Raw genomic sequence first — 17,512 nt, forward strand, 5'->3', positions numbered from 1 at the left:
AAGACAGATGTTGAAGATATTAAATATAGGTTAAAACTATGTACGTGTATGTGCATATACATACACACACACTCTTAGTAGGAAATGAAACTGAATTTTCAGCTTAGTATTGTGAAATTTGAGTCAGCTTCTCTTAAATCCTATCTAGAGAAGCTAGAGACATTAAAGTCCATTTATTTTGCCAAATTGAACAGTAAAATTTAAACATTTACAAAAACTATGAATTTGATATATCATCCAAAGCAAAATATTTAAATCTGATTTTTTTGTTGTTGTTGTTAATGTTTAAAATGTGACCAATTCTTAAATTTTAGTATGACTCTCATATGTGTTTAACATCATTTTGTCTGACTAACATTTCAAGTAACTATAATTTGCATCTTACTGCATTTTTAAAATGTTCTTTCGTGTTTGGTATATTTTTTTTCCTTTGCCCCTAAAACCACTTTCAGCTAACAAAAGAACATTTTCCCTACATTCTTCTCTGTTGCAATGACTTTTAATAGGTTATTGAATTTACATTTGTTCTGAGGTGAAAACTGCAATAGCAATTTAAACTTACTTTTACTTACTTTTCTATATGTTTTGATTCTTTCGTGGGTGGGGGTGAGGGTAAAAGGTTTGAGTTCTTTGAAGTTCTCCCCTGCCCCCGACCTCTGGAGATGAGAAAGTTATTATGCTACTTTGCTGCAGGATTGGCTGATGTCATTTTACAGGGACCTTTCATTTCTGTGATTTCTCCTTCCCTCCCCACCAGGAAAGAATGCCATACTTAAGTCACACTGCCTCCAAGACATCTGATGCTTTGACACTCTTCCTTAGCACAACTCTGCTAAACCCAAATCCCTTTTGTAAACCTTTATGTTGATGATCCACATGGGGCAGCGGGGAATTACAGGTGCCACAAATAAAAATAGGAGAGGGCAAGGAATTTGAGACCTGTTAGAGGGGGTGAGCTGAGGTGAACTGATCCTAGGTGAGCAGAGAGGAAAGGTATGTCAGTGATTATGAATGTAACTGGGGAAAGGGGGGAGACTAATAGCAGAGGCATCCCTGTTGGGAAGAATAAGAAGCAGAAGAAGGGAGAGGGGCACTGTTTTCCATTTCAGTATTTCAAGAAGCTAGTTGTTAAAAATTGCTTTTCTATTGAGGACCAGTATTGAAGCATCCTGATTCCCTCTAGAGTACTTGTATCTTTTCTAACGTTATGGTTAACTGGATTATATAATTTAAAAATAATACAGTGGTGTTTTCTGTATCTACATCCTTATGATGTTTCTAGGTTGTTTATTCTCTGTTGATGCTTAGTAGCATGATGAAAAACTGAGCAGTTTGTGCTCTCTGAGTTTGGGGGTTGGGGGTTTGTTTTTGTTTTTTCTTTTGGTGGAAGTACTTAAACCAACTTAAATATGATGACTGAGGATTAAGTCTGGCAGGCAACTCTTTGTATTTTGTATTAGACTTCAAAATCTTCTCTTCTTCTTCTTCTTCTTTTTTTTTTTTTTTAAATCCAGGAGAATGCTTTATTGCAACTTTTAGCTGACTAGATGCTTAACTTAGTAACAAGTTTAGCCCTTGTAACTGGCTAGCTAAAAGCAAATCGGCTTGTTTCTCAGATCTTTGGGGGATAGCAAGAAACATTTGAGTGAATGTTGTTGAAGATTTTCAGTAGTATAGAAAATGATGGCGCTCTTGTGATATTTGTAAGTAGTAAGTAAAATTTACTTTTTGTGTACAAATCTTTGAAGTTTTTGTTGTGTTGAGAACTTTTCGATGGTAGCATGTTAATGCTGATAGTATTGTCTTCGTTTTTTTTTCTTTTCTTACAGCAAGCAAGGATTTGGCACAGACATCCTATTTCATGGCTACCAACAGGTTGTTATCCTGACCCTCTTTGTTGCACTGTTGTAGCACACTATAGCTTCCTTTAATGCAGGGCCCCCTCAATGTGTCTCTTACCCTTGTTGCAGCAGGAGACTGGACCATCTACTGTGGTGGTACCTTCCTGTCTGCTTTGCGGTGTATTGTACAAGGGACTTTTGGCACAGAGGGGTTAAATGCACAATGTGAAGTGTAGTGGTGCTTTCTGATGACATATTCTCGATTTGTGAGTGCATAAGTCTAAAATTGGTAGCCTGAATAGCAGCTAAAGATTACAAAGAGCTAAACTTAACGTAGAAATTCGAGCAACTTGGTAAGTATAAAGCTATTTCTAGTTTACAATTATAGTTAAATGACAATTTAAAAAAATTTCACATTGATCCAATCTTAACTTTAAAATAATCATTAAAGCTTTTTTAATAAACAAAATTTATATAACTTGGTGTTTTTTTTCCAGATACTACCCGCCAGTAGTAGATTAGTAGTAGTCACATCCTATCAGTGCCTTGATTTGCATAAGTATAATTTTTACTTTAAAAAAAAAAACTTACTCTTCAGTTCATATAAAGAATGGTATGGGTTTGTGCTTGATCAGTAGACATTTTCATCAATTCTGAAACTGAACTGGAAGAATAGTTTTTGAAAGTCTTTCACATCTAATATATTAATTTTGTTCTAGATTGATTATATTAATGATGTAAATTTGTTTTTAAAGTGAGTCATTAGGGAGGAGTGGACCAAACCATCTTTATGTGGTCCTTAATTTCTTGTGACACTGTTAAGTTTTGTTTAAAACTTTGGATTGGCAAAAGCCAATGTATTTTCTTAGGTATATGTTGTTGGGATTGAACCTCTATCCCTAGAAATTCTGAACAACAAGGCCAAAAAAATCACTTAAATTTAAAACTTTGGTTAGAAGAGGCTAGCTGTGACATGCTACATGCCCAGTCTTTGGCATGTCATGGAAGGAGAGAGGTAGTATTTTTGTAGTATTTAACAACATTGGGCCTTCAAGCTGTTCAGCAAAAGGTAAGTTTCCTCTGTGGCTTTGCTGAGAAGAAGTTAGTTTTACCTAGATAGGTTTTAAGTTGTCTGAGTTACTTAAGAATTAATGTTTGTTAAGCCACATCAAATGGTAATCCCTGATTATGATGTGTTATTGAAATTACCTTGTCAGTTTTATAGTCGTCTGCTTTTTCTTTAGTTTTTTGCCATGACATTACAAAAGAAACAAAAATACCACCAAAGAAAGTTTAAAGCGTTTTACTTGTATGTAGTAATTAGTTGAAATATACTGTCTTCCTCTCCTTTTATAGAGAGGTAAAAATACTTTTAACTTAGATGTAAAAAAAAAATTAGAAATATTAATATATTAGTAGTATTAATAATATACTCTAGGAAGTAAGAGTGTGAAAATGTTCATAATCTATATAGGTTTTTTAGTGTTCAAATTTTTATGACCGTAGTCATAAAAAGTGTTATAATGTTAACTTTTAATTTAATAAAATAAGGTTTTATACTCTAGACTTGAAAAAGAAAACCTTTATAATTTTATTTTTGCTCTAATCTTATTGGTAAATGTTTTTCTTTGTTTTACATATTTGAATTTCTATGACTCTTCGTTCCAAACCTGCTCCACAACAGTCTGCATCTTACAACCTTCTGTCTTCAGTATAAACCAACAGTGATAGCATGTGTATGCATTCATTTGGCTTGCAAATGGTCCAATTGGGAGATTCCCGTGTCAACTGATGGAAAACATTGGTGGGAATATGTGGATCCTACAGTTACTCTGGAATTACTAGATGGTAAGTAGAGAAAATAAATCTTTTTGTTACATTTAAATTTTTTCTTTTTATTATGGATTAAAACTTCTATCTACTTTTGTATAGGTTTGAAAAAATACTCAGTCCCCATATACTCATGCTCAGTTGAAGTTATCAGTTCTGGCCAATCCAACATCCTCCTTCCCCCATAGTTATTTTGATGCCAATCCCAGACATCATTTCATCTATTAATATTTCATCTATTTTGAAAAGATAAAGACTCTTTAAAAACATAATTCCATTTTAACAATTTGGCAGTAGAATTTAAAAGTATAGTTACATGATCAGGGCTTCCCTGGTGGCGCAGTGGTTAAGAACCCACCTGCCAGTGCAAGGGACACAGGTTCGAGCCCTGGTCCGGGAAGATCCCACATGACGCGGAGCAACTAAGCCCGTGCGCCACAACTGCTGAACCTGTGTACTAGAGCCCATGAGCCACAACTACTGAAGCCCGCATGCCTAGAGCCCATGCTCCGCAACAAGAGAAGCCACTGCAATGAGAAGCCCGCTCTCCGCAACGAAGAGTAGCCCCTGCTTGCCGTAACTAGAGAAAGCCCACGTGCAGCAACGAAGACCCAACACAGCCATAAATAAATAAATTTATTTTTTTAAAAAAAGTATAGTAACATGATCAAATGAACAGGATGAAAATAAGGATTCATTAGCCTAAAGGGGGGAAAAATGAGCATATATTAACCAGCACTCAATATCTAAAGCCTTTTCAGGACTTTTCAAAGAAATATGATTTATAATGCTACAGGTTGATAATACAGGAATACCTAATTTAAAGTACACTAATTTGGGGCTTCCCTGGTGGCACAGTGGTTGAGAATCCACCTGCCAGTGCAGGGGACACGGGTTCAATCCCTGGTCCGGGAATATCCCACATGCAGCTGAGCAACTCAGCCCATGTGCTACAACTACTGAGCCTGTGTGCCACAACTACTGAGCCTGTGTGCTGCAACTACTGAAGTCCACGCGCCTAGAGCCCCTGCCCCGCAACGAGAGAAGCCACCGCAATGAGAAGCCCACACACCGCAACAAAGAGTAGCCCCCACTCGCTGCAACTAGAGAAAGCCGCCCGTGCACAGCAACGAAGACCCGATGCAGCCAAAAAATAAATAAAATAAATAAATTTTTAAAAATAAATAAAAAATAAAGTAAACTAATTTTGTTGAGTTTAAAATGTATAAGCACAAAGTCAGGTATTAGCTTACTGTAGAAGATGTGAAGCAGTGAGCTAAAGGTATTTTCATGGTAATATTCCTTGCTCTGTTCCACTGATGGTAAAGTGTGTCATTGTTGTCTTGCATTAATAAGTATGAATTCACAAGGAAAGATTGGGAGTATAAGTTCTGTACATCATGGACCTGGAATTTGGAGGTCTCCTGATAGGACGTTTTTCTGGTAGAGAAATAAGCAGGCCAGAGGCAGGGGATTCCTGGGGATTAAGACATTTTAACCAGGCACTCTAGATTTCAGAAAGGAAATAGATAACATTTCTTACCTAATATATGCATAAATCTAAACTGGTATGTTAGGTTTTCTGCTTCTTTTTGTGGGCTTTCCCCAATTTCCTTTACAAAATTGAAGCTAATTTGAAAACTGGATTTACATGACTTGCGTTATATAAAGTGAGAGACCCCTATGGCTTTGGAATGTGGTTTTCCATTAATATCTTAGATGCTTTAAGACAGAAATTTCATTAAGGGTCTGCTCCCTTTTCTGTGAAGGGCCAGATAGTAACTATTTTAGGGTTTGTGGGCTATACTATCTATGCACCTAGACAACTCTGCCACCGTAACTGGAAAGCAGCCATAGGCAACCTGTAAAATGAGTGGCTGTGTTCCAGTAAAACTTTATTTACAGAAACAGGATGCAGGTCATATTTGTCCCACTGGTGATAGTTTGTCTACCCTTGTGGTAAAATATGCTCTTTGTTAGGTCTCTTGATTTTGTTTTGGTATTTTTTTTTCCTCCCTGAAAAATTTCTCCTAGATTATATACCTCATGCTGTATTACTGCCGCATGATTATCCTCTTTTCCTTACATTGCCAGAGGTTTTTCTAAAGGTTATTCAGAGTGGTAGGAAATCTTCAGTGAGTTGAAATAACATCTTCTAAAAACTAGTGGCGGGGGGGTGCTTCCCTGGAGGTCCAGTGGTTAGGGCTCCACGCTTCCATTGCAGGGGATGCGGGTTCGATCCCTGGTCGGGGAAGTTCTGCGTGCTGCGAGATGTGGGCAAAAAAAAAAAAAAAACATTGTAAAGCAACTATACTCCAGTAAAAAAAATTTTTTAATAATAATAAAAAATAAAAAACTAGGGTGGTGCAGTGGTTGGCAGTCCGCCTGCCAATGCGGGGGGCGCGGGTTCATGCCCCAATCCAGGAGGATCCCGCGTGCCGCAGAGCGGCTGGGCCCGTGGGCCCATGGCCGCTGGGCCTGCGCGTCGCTCCGTGGCGGGAGAGGCCACAGCGGTGAGAGGCCCACGTACCACAAAAAAATAAAAAATAAAAAACTAGTAGGGGCTCTTTTTTTCCCATCTGTGACTTGAAATTAGGTTACCTATGCCACCGTCTTATTTTAGCAGTCAATAGATAAAGATAAAATAGGCATACACTTAATAAAAATAGTTTGTATATATGGTGCTAAAATAAAGCTCACAGAAAGCGAGTAATCTGCCTTTTATCCTGCTCTTAAATTGTATCAATAGGTAAAGTCTTTTTTTGACACAACAGGAGGCACCTAAATATCCCTTTGCTTCTATTCTGAAAAGGCTCCAGTACGTTATTCATTTGGAGAACCACTGAATAGGAATCTTGGACACTTAACACATTGAAAATTTCAATGTATTATGTGGCAGCCTTTTCTCACATTTTTATGGGATCACATTGTGATCCCGTAAAAATAAAGTAACAAAGTATAAGATACTAAGAGTATCTGAATTTTATCGCGGTGTCTGAAGCATCAGTGTTTACTAAAATAATTCATTTAATGACTGTCCCCAAAACAACATTGGCTTGTATTTGGCCTACCTGTAACAGGGTTTGGGGGGGGGAGCTTGGTTGTTTTTAATGATTAATAACAAACCTTCATGTGTTTTTTATAACTTGAATTTTTTCTGAAATTGAGTCAAAACAGTTTATTGTTAATTTTGGACCCAAAGGCATGTGTCTACTAGACTTACTGCTGCGTCCAAGTAGAAAAGTGGTCATTTTTTTTTCAGGTGAAGAAATGGTAGTACAGACATTAGATTGTTTTCATCCAGACTGAATCGAAAAGCTCCTGAGTCTTTAGCAGGAATTAGTTGTCACAGCTTGTGGGCATATAATGGTGCCGAGTTTTTGCATGAATCTAGTCTCTATTAAATTGGCATTAATAATATTACGTGACATTGTAATTCATTTGACTAATATTATTTATTTTGAGAGTGGCCAATAACTTTATTAATGACACTATTTTGGAGTCAAAAACTAATTCATCATAACCACACCACTTTGGAAAAGTGGGTCATCTCATTGTAATCCTAAATTTTAGGGAAAAAATTGTAAAAATATAACCAGGGTGATTTACTGATAATGTTACTAGTGTTGATTGCTAGGAAGTTATGAGTATAGGTAAAGGAATTTTTTTCATTTAACTTTGAAATGATTTTAAATCTAAAGAAATTGTGAAGTAGTACAGATTCTATACTATTATACCTTGTACCCAGTTTCTCTAATGTTAACATCTTCTATAATAATAATATGATTATCAAAACGAAGAAGTTAACATTGGTATAATACTATTAACTACAGATTTTACTCAAATTTCCCCCATTTTCTATTCTAGAATCCCATGTTCCATTTAGTTGGCATGCCCCTTTAATCTCTTCTAATCTGTGATAATTTTTCAGTCTTTCCTTTTCTTTCATGTCCTTGACACTTTGAAGAAGAATGGTCAGTTACTTTATAAAATGTTCCTCAATTGGAGTTTTGTCTGATGTTTTCCCATTATTAGAGTGAAGTTATGCGTTTTTGGCAAGAATACCACAGAAGTGGGTTTTATCCTACTGTGCATTTTATCATGGAGTATTATGTTGATATGTCATTGCTGGTAATGATAATCATGATCACTTGGTTAAGGTCATAAAGTTACTGATTTTCTGTTTATAATTAATATCTTGAGGACGGTATGTTGGGATTACACAAATATTCTCTTTTTCCTTAAACTTTTGCCCACTGATTTTAAAGAATCTACTGATGGATCTTGCCCATCCCAATTATTACTATGATGTTTGCATAATAGAGATTTTCTATTTGGAAGGAATTTTTTAAATGTGACTAAATTTTCCAGAGATTCTAAGTAAGCATGTAAAATCAGGGGGGTGTGGGAGGAGTGTTTTGTTTTATTTATTTAAAACAAATTTTTTTAAGATTCATCTTTGAAAATACCAGTTCAGAGCTGTGTCTACTTCTGTATGTGCTGATGGTTGAATTAGGAGGGTGATGGTGAAGTAGATGAACTCTTGCGCTTTCTTTCTAATATTGCCCACTTGAGAGAATTCTAAATCTAAAGGCACCTTCTAAGTTTTAAATTTGAATTTTATCTTTAGAGCTAACACATGAGTTTCTACAAATATTGGAGAAAACGCCTAGTAGGTTGAAGAGGATTCGAAACTGGAGGGTAAGAGAATTGGCGGGTTTTTAGAACATCAATTTGTTAACTACATAGCTAATCAGTTTGAATTTTTGTGGTTAATTATTTCCAGTATTCGTAAGTAATTACAGTGTTTCGTAAGCTACATACACTCATAATTTATTCAACTACGGTGTCCAGTAGACTTTGCTATAAATACTTTATAAATTCCTTATTTAATTCTCATAGTGATTACCGTGGAAATAGTCTCCTCACTTTACAAACAGGAAAATTAAAGCTTAGACGAGTTAAATTCCTTTCTCAAATGCTGGGCTAGGATTTAGTCTGCATCTAATTTAAAACCAGTGCTTTCAACTATTTATATCCTTTTTATGCCTCTAAATAAGATATTTATTTACTGGTAACATAAAGTGAAACCCCAGGTGATTTTATTTCCATGTATTTAATATAGAATTTTTATAAGCAAAGAAATTTGTATTAAATTCCTTTGCTGTCATTGCTTCTTCTGTGTTTTATTTAAATAGGCTAATCAGGCGGCTAAGAAACCAAAAGTAGATGGACAAGTATCAGAAACACCACTTCTTGGTTCATCTTTGGTCCAGAATTCCATTTTAGTAGATAGTGTTACTGGTGTGCCTACCAACCCAAGTTTTCAGAAACCATCTACATCAACATTCCCTGCACCAGTACCTCTAAATTCAGGAAATATTTCTGTTCAAGACAGCCATGCATCTGATAATTTGTCAGTGCTAGCAACAGGAATGCCAAGTACCTCATATGGTTTGTCATCACACCAAGAATGGCCTCAACATCAAGAGTCGGCAAGGACAGAACAGATATATTCACAGAAACAGGAGACATCTTTGTCTGGTAGCCAGTACAGCATCAACTTCCAGCAGGGACCTTCTGTATCACTGCATTCAGGACTACATCACAGACCTGACAAAATTTCTGACCATTCTAATATTAAGCAAGATTATACTCATAAAGCAGGAAGCAGTAAACACCATGGGCCAAGTTCTGCTACTCCTGGAGTAATTCCTCAGAAAATGTCTTTAGATAAATACAGAGAAAAACGTAAGCTAGAAACCCTTGATCTGGATGCAAGGGATCATTATATAGCTGCCCAGGTAGAACAGCAACACAAACATGTACAGTCCCAGGCAGCCAGCAGCAGTTCTGTAACCTCTCCCATTAAAATGAAAATTCCCATTACAAATGCTGAAAAACCTGAAAAATATATGGCAGATAAGAAGGAAAAGAGTGGATCACTGAAATTACGGATTCCAATACCACCCACTGATAAAAGTGTCAGTAAAGAAGAACTGAAAATGAAGATAAAAGTTTCTTCCTCAGAAAGGCACAGCTCTTCTGATGAAGGCAGTGGGAAGAGCAAGCATTCCAGCCCGCATATTAGCAGGGACCATAAGGAGAAGCACAAGGAGCATCCTTCCAACCGCCACCACCCCAGCAGTCACAAGTATTCCCACTCATACAGTGGCAGCAGCAGTGGTGGCAGCAAGCACAGTGCTGATGGGATACCACCCGCTGTTCTGAGGAGTCCTGTTGGCCTGAGCAGTGATGGCATTTCCTCTAGTTCCAGCTCTTCAAGGAAGAAGCTGCATATCAATGATGCATCTCACAACCATCACTCCAAAATGAGCAAAAGTTCCAAAAGTTCAGGTAGTTCATCTAGTTCTTCCTCCTCTGTTAAGCAGTATGTATCCTCTCACAACTCTGTTTTTAACCATCCCTTACCCCCTCCTCCCCCTGTCACATACCAGGTGGGCTACGGACATCTCAGCACCCTCGTGAAACTGGACAAGAAGCCAGTGGAGACCAACGGTCCTGATGTCAATCACGAGTACAGTACAAACAGCCAGCATATGGACTACAAAGACACATTCGACATGCTGGACTCGCTGTTAAGTGCCCAAGGAATGAACATGTAATCATTTGTTTAGGTCAATTTTTCCTTTACTTTTTTAATTTAAAAATTGTTAGAATGGAAAACTTCCTCCTGATCTAGCAGTGGTAACACCTGCTGTTACTGTCACTGCTTCAATATTTGTAAGTGCTGCTTTATTCTTCATTCTGAAAAGAAGAGATTATAGTAAACAAGTCTTTATCTCCACATATGATAGTGTTATAAATACTGTAAAAGCATGGAAGGTGCAAAACTCAGTATTTCTACAATTGCAGCTAAGAACATTAGGGTGAATGGCTGGCTGCTTCTAGGAATATAAGATGCCTCAAGCATTCGTTTATTTATAATTTGAATACTGTAGCTATTTTTTGTTGTTGCTTGGCTTTTGAATGAGTGTAAATTGTTTTCTTTTGTGTATTTATACTCGTATGTATGATTTGCATGTTTCAATGATAAAGGGATAAAACAGTATACTGACAACTGTTTACAAGAAAGTGGAGAAAAATGTACATACATTTTTGTATGTTTAGATATTACCATAAATACTCAGGATTGGAGCTGCTTGTAAGTATAACAATATACAGAATAACTTTATTTTATCTTGTCAGAGTCCATCACTAATCTAAAACAAAGGTGGCACTTTTTCATGTTAACCTTAAACTCTAGGCCTTACTGGAAGCCACTGAAGGGGGACACTTCACTACCAGATGGGTATGCAGTGCCACAGATGGTCATTTACACTGTGAGGCACTGATTCTGCCTTCAGAGGTTCTGACCAGATTGGCTGCTGAAATAGCCCCTAATTTTCTGAAGGCTTGAAGAGGAAAAAATAAAGTTTACATACTCTTGATGTGAAGTGCATTTAAGTGTTTGTTGGCTTGTTGCAGTACTATAAACACAGAGCTGTTAATAATGGTTATGTAGATTACTGTGATTTGAAAACTAAATTCACAGAAACTTACATTAGTGAAGAATTAGTAAGTCTTTTTCTTAAATAGAGAACTTTAACACTACGTATTTTAACAGTAAACAGGAATCGCTTTTCCTTTAGCGTTCAGAAGGACACCATGTTCTTAAACATACTCCTCCCCTGAAGCGTGTTTGTGTGTGATGCCATATTTCTTTTTCAGGTAAATGCAGTCTTCCTTATAAAAATGAAATTAAACTTATTGCTCTTTCAGTTCTTTTATATTCTAACAATAAATAAAACAAAAAGATCACTGACTGTGCATTGTACCTGTATTTATAGCTTATGGTTGTTAACAGGAAGCTCACTGAGAAAAAAAAAAGGTAAGCCTCCAGGTAAACAGCTAGTGGAGGTTTTACATTTGTTTGCACATCTCAGTATATTCCTGTTGAAGTCAAGTTTGCACAGTCTTCTGACTTCGGAACAAACAGTAGACTTTAACTTGTTTAAAATTTGTCTTAAATGCCGGTAACATGGCTCTGGTTTATCAGCTAATCTTCAATTCTGTGGTAAATCTTTGGGCTGTTGAGTATCTTTGAGATAGGTTGAATTCAACTTCTGTTGAATTGAAAACTGTCTTAATTTTTCCTCTATGTATATGAATTATTTTTGTTACAAAGCCACTGATATGTGCACAATTGTAATTTTACTCAAGTATGTTGCAGTTGTAAATATTAGAGAGTTTAATCTCGTGCTCTACTCTTATTTAGCAATTACCTGATTTGCCAGTAGCTTTATAATTTTTTTTTTAAAGATAATTGTTCATTATTTTGTCAATGTTATTTGAACTTAGGATACTAGGATCCTCTTTCTAGGGACTTTGCCTAGCTAGCATGTCCTAACTTTGTTCTTGTCTGGCATAACTTTAGTAATCTTTGTCATTACATGTAACTTTGTTACTCTGTATGACATATTATTGTATCCATAAACATGGTAATTTTGATACAGTTATACTTTTACAGTGGTACATAATCCAAGGACTAGTATAGAATTAAGATGAGTGCAAGATGAGGGAGGGAAGGGTTTTGTTCTTGGTAATTTAGATGTGAAACCTCTAAGGAGCTATCATGTGAAACGACGTAGGGTGATTGTGCTACTGTATAATTGGGGTGATAATACCAGGAATTTTAATAAGATTTTGTAAAGAATATCCAGAAAAGTAGTGAACTTATTTTCAGTATGACATAGAAAACAATGTGAATATTTAAGGTCTGTGACTATACTTCACTAAGAATTTGCAGAATTGTTTTGAGATGTGAGAATAAAGGTAATTTTGTTGAATCTTTATTGGTGCTAATGATGGACAGTTAAAAAGGTAGCTAGTGTATATTGTTATGGGTCAGTACTTATTAGTACTTCCAAAATCGAATTTGAAATGCTATGTATTCACTTTTCACTCTGTAAATGTAATTCTTTACAATGACTTTATTTATTAAAGGGCAGCCAGTTGTAATTTTTACAGGATTGTGTGAGCTATTCAAACTCTTCAACCTCTGAACAGGATATTAGCTTCCGTAAACCACAATGGGGATAAAATATGGAATTTCTTTTAAGTTTCGTTTCCATTAAATGAGAACCCTTATAATTCATATTGCCATGAATTTAACCATCTCATTTGCATAAAGTAGTTCATCAGCCTGGTCCCAATAGGCTCAACCAAAGAAAAAGACTCCAATGAATGGACATTATTACTGAGTCTTCTTGTAAGTAGCCATAAATAAACCAAAATAGTATCAAATTTAGGTATGAAATTCCACATGTGCAAAGTACTGTTAAGGTGATACATTTTTGATGAGATTTTTAAAAATATTTGAACTATTAAAAAGCATTATCTTTAAACATCCTATAAAAGAGTGATTCATTTTTTAGTTGTGTTTTCCCTAGATCAAAGATCATAGATTTGTTACCTTTATGCAGAAGCACATTACATAGAAAGGCTTTACTTCTACCTCTTTCAACTAATTTTTCAATATTGAGCTGTGCCCCGTAAATATTTGCCTTAGCTATTTTAAAATACAATATTTTCAGAACCAAAGCAAAGGAGTGGTTTTTTCACAGAAACATTCTCAGAGGCTTACTTTACCAAATAAACTGATGGTAGTATCCTTGAGTGGTGAGACCTTGCATAATTCCTAGTTCCTATTTCTTGTTTAACCCTGAGGTTCATTTCTTGTTGCAGGTATTTAAATACTGAAAAGTTGTGTAGTCACCCCAAGGTTTATCTTTGAAAACAGTTACAAGTGCATCTTGATCTTCTCTGTGTATGCAGATTTGTTCTTGTTAGAGTTCTTAAGCGTCAAAAGAAAATTTCTACCGTGATACGTGGTTTCATGGAGAATGTCATAAGGGGTGCATACACTACTTTGTGCGAACAGATTATGATTATGTAGGATACATTACTTTTCTGGCCTATCCTCTTTGAACTGAAGAAATGACTAGTTTCAGATAGTTGAAAGGAAATGACTATTTCAGATAACCAAATTTGAAATATGTTTGTTAGTTACCAAATGTCTTGCCTTAAAACATTTTAAGCACATTTTCTGGTTGTATTTGAGAATTTAAGTTACTGATTTTTATTCCTTAACTAATCTTAGAAATAAACCACTGCTTGCATATGCATGACTATTATGTACTCTCAAAGTACCCTTGGTTGATTAGATATTTTAGGTTTTGCGTTTACTATGGAAATAAGGATTTTTAAAAACATGGTAATATCTCTAAAGGGAGACAGTTCTACTGTCAAGATATTTCACCATTCCCAAATTTTATCTACACAGAAAAGCCATTGTTTCTCACTTACTACTGTGCTTAAATAGCTAGGTGATTTTTAAGATGTCTTTGCTAAGAAAAATAAGAGCTTTGGTTATGGAGAATTCTTGATTCAGCAGTCTGCTTTCTTGGGATGCAGTAGGATTCATTAACCACATTTACCCAGATGAAGGATTAATAAACCCCACACATGAGGGAAGCTTGGTGACACATGCTAATCTCATGTACCAGTTTGTTTATGATAGGCTGATTTAGGGGTTTTTGCATTGGAAAAGTAGCACATTCTGTTCCTACCCTTCTAGGGTCCCAGGTTATGGTACTAATGTGTTAACTTGAGAATTCACAGCTATATTAATATCTGAAATTTGATTGCTGTAAGCGGACAGATGTAAGCCAAATAATCAGAAGTTTGCTTGTTTTGTAAGAGATGTTTGCCTCTGAAACATCTGTCATTACAGTAGAGATGATCTTGCCAGTGGATCTGGAATGCTCTGAGGGTTTTAGGTCTGATACTATGCATCCATTTTTTATTCCACAGTGTTAATTTGGGCACAGCCAGCTTTTGCTTCTATGACTCCTCTGTTTCTGTTAACTTATTAGTATGTATTCTGCCTGAAGTTTCTTAAGGTAGCTAGATAAGCAAGATACATTGAAGGCTGTGTGGCTAGGAGTAATTCTGGTGTCGTAAAAGTGACTTAACCTGTTTGCTGTGATCCATTAATCTCAAAAGTAAATTCTGAGGGCTAATTTCCTTTATCTCCAAGTTCTGGGAAGAAGCCTCACTTAAAACCTGTTTAGTGGTTGGTTTAACTTTATTTGCCTATTGTTAAGTAATGAGTACATTCTTTTTTTTTAAGTTGTGTTTTTCAAGCAGCTTCCTTACTTTGAAAAACTTCACACGTGCTCATTTGTTGTCAGCAAATTGGGATTTCATTTTGTGAATGTACTCAAAACCCCCAAGGACTATTGAACAGGATGTTTGCTGATAGAAAATCTAAAACAGGAGTTTGTGTATATGGTATGAATTCAATTAGACATTGAATTTCAGCTCAGTATCTATTACAAGGAATCATTAATAAAGTTTGTTTATTGACTACATAAATCCAAGGCTCTAACATGTCTTGTTAATGTGAATCAGAAATAATTTTCAGTCCCTGGGAGATGTGGGAAATAAGGTCTCAATACTCTTTGAGTGACTTCATATATCATCAAGGAGTATGACCACTGAGATCAGATTTTCCATACTCCATTCTCAACCCCATCACTTAGTAGCTGATGTCCTTGGGTAAATTACTTTGTGCCTTGATTTCCTAATCTACAAAATGTCAGTAATAGTACCTATTCATTGCGTTGTGAGGTTTAAGGCTTGGGTGAATCAGGGAATAAATGGAATAGATGGCATTGAAAAGAATCCTAATAGAAGCATGTTTTGGGTATTGGGGAGAGTGGTGAAGGCCCAATCCAGGTGCAGTAGACTTGAGTGTGTATTAAACACTGCATGTGTACCGTTTCCAGAATTTAAGGGGTTCATTCTGATTCATACTTTGGGATTTTCTTGTGTACCCTCTTGCGTCACCTTCACAAAAAGCAGAGAGTAATTGTAATTATCTGCAAGGGGAATTATCCCTGAGAAATTCAATCATAAACTGCTTTAATATTGCTGCTCCTTCCAACCCCCTTCCCTCCCGCCCCGATTTTCCTACACCTCACACTTGAGAAAGAAAATGGAAGCCTTGCAATGGCTTTTCATAAAATAGAGCTAAGATAGACAAGTTACTTCCTCTAGCATGAATTTTAAGCCTAAATATAAAAGTTTTGAAATCACATTAAAAGATTTGTCTTCATTTTATGTTGATAACAGCAGTAAGGGCGTCTTTTTTTTTCATATAATAAATTACATGAGCTTTATTTAGGAACACCACAAAGTTTGGTAATTCCCTTTAACCAAAGTTAGTAATCCCATTTACTAATTCACCGTACTCCATTGTTTCATCACTCTTTCACCCCCTGCTGTTTTTAATATAATGGAAAAAATTATACGTTGTTGTTTTAGCTCTAGTATATGACCTGCCTGTTCCCTCCCCCCAACACCACCTCCCAAAGCAATATAGGGCTTCACTAAATGAGGGTTTTTAATCATATTGCCATGAAATTAACGGGCTATTGAGACCTTACAAATGTCCAGGCATATACCCAAGATCAGTTTTTTTTGGTCTTTCAAGTCATAATCCATAGGAGCAAGTGCTTTAGAGACAAATTCAGCCATGATTTTTCACAAGTTTGAGAAGTCATAACAGTGAGACAAAGTGCCACAGCTTTTCCTCAGGACTGTTTGCTATTTCAGCTTTTCACAGCACAGTGCCATACACAACAACTCTTCTTGTTAACGTTCCATGAAGATGCAGACTGCCTACAGCCAGTACTTTCAAGTCAAAAGCTGTTTTTAAATGCAAGTTGCTTTATTATATAGCTGCCTTAAACTGAATACTTGCAGGTACAGCAAGTATGAGGAATAAAGATGGCCTGGTACGTGATGGAGGCTTTTGATGCTCATTGAACAGATTGAGTTTTTATCTTGGAGCTACTCAGTACACTAAAGGCCCAGGACTGCTGTTGTCAAGCAGGAGAGAGTGGGTAAAGCAAGTAAGTGGAATCCTGTGCACTCCCCAACCCTGTAATCCAGAGCTCGCTCTTTTCCACAACGGCAACTCTCATTCAGACACTGAGGAACGTCCAGTGGGCTAAAGTAGGTTAAAGTTAAGGAGATGCTCTAGAGCTGGAACTACTGTCAGGATTTTACTTGGGGAGTTAAATTTACTTTGGTTGAGCTTGAGACCCATTCAGTATGAAATGAAATGCGCTTCTGAATGTGATTGAAAACTGGGGTGGTGGTCATGGTGAGAAGGGAAGATAGTCATAGAAGGGAAGGCAATGTTGCTGCTAAGTGAAAAAGGAAAAGCTTTTGACAACGTTAAAGTCATCAAAGTCACTGGACTGGTGAATTTGTTTATCAGCATCTATGGAGTTTTGTTTGCGTAAAACTTAAAACTGTAACTGATTTCATTTATAAACTACAAATCTGGGAAGCAGCAGGGAGAAGGCTCTAAAGTCAGACAAATCTGGGTGGCAGTCCCAACTTGACCTTGAGAAAGTTAAGCACCTCTGAGCCTCATTGTGCATTAATAGAATGAGACTACTACCGACCCAAGCAACAGCCAGAATTAAATAATAGGCCTTTCTCCATTAAGAGCTCAAGGAATGCTAGCCCTCCCAGCCCACACCTTTCTTCCCTCTCAGTCTCCTTTTAGGACCTCTGCCTCCTAAAGGAAGATCCCTGGGCAATGATAGACACAGTGAATGACAGAACAACAGAAAGCTGTTAATATCAAGCCTTGCCTATTAAAAACATACAGGTTTTGAAGGTTCTGTGAAATTAGTGTTCAGTATTTTTCTATATCAGTAGAAGAGGGGTAGGTTTGTTAACAGCAACTTCCTGTGTCCATT

At 36.5% G+C, this 17,512-nt stretch overlaps 1 protein-coding gene across 18 annotated transcripts in view; it reads left to right on the plus strand.

Annotated features, from left to right (window-relative positions):
- The window catches only part of CCNT2 (cyclin T2), a 48,368-nt gene extending 35,290 nt beyond the window's left edge, over window positions 1-13,078 (plus strand). For 15 of the 18 annotated variants that reach the window (XM_079924973.1, XM_079924990.1, XM_079924984.1 and 12 more), the window contains 4 exons: window positions 1,830-1,875; window positions 3,526-3,689; window positions 8,302-8,372; window positions 8,870-13,078. In XM_079924973.1, the coding sequence (XP_079781099.1) occupies window positions 1,830-1,875; window positions 3,526-3,689; window positions 8,302-8,372; window positions 8,870-10,297 (1,709 nt within the window). In that variant the 3' untranslated portion in view covers window positions 10,298-13,078. Of the gene's footprint in view, window positions 1-1,633; window positions 1,704-1,829; window positions 1,876-3,525; window positions 3,690-8,301; window positions 8,373-8,869 lie in introns of those variants that run through there. The other 3 variants (XM_079924986.1, XM_079924987.1, XM_079924980.1) reach the window with 2 other exon arrangements.
- Window positions 13,079-17,512: the final 4,434 nt, after the last annotated feature.

This window comes from Stenella coeruleoalba, assembly GCF_951394435.1.
Source record: "Stenella coeruleoalba genome assembly, chromosome: 6".
Lineage (NCBI taxonomy): Eukaryota > Metazoa > Chordata > Mammalia > Artiodactyla > Delphinidae > Stenella > Stenella coeruleoalba.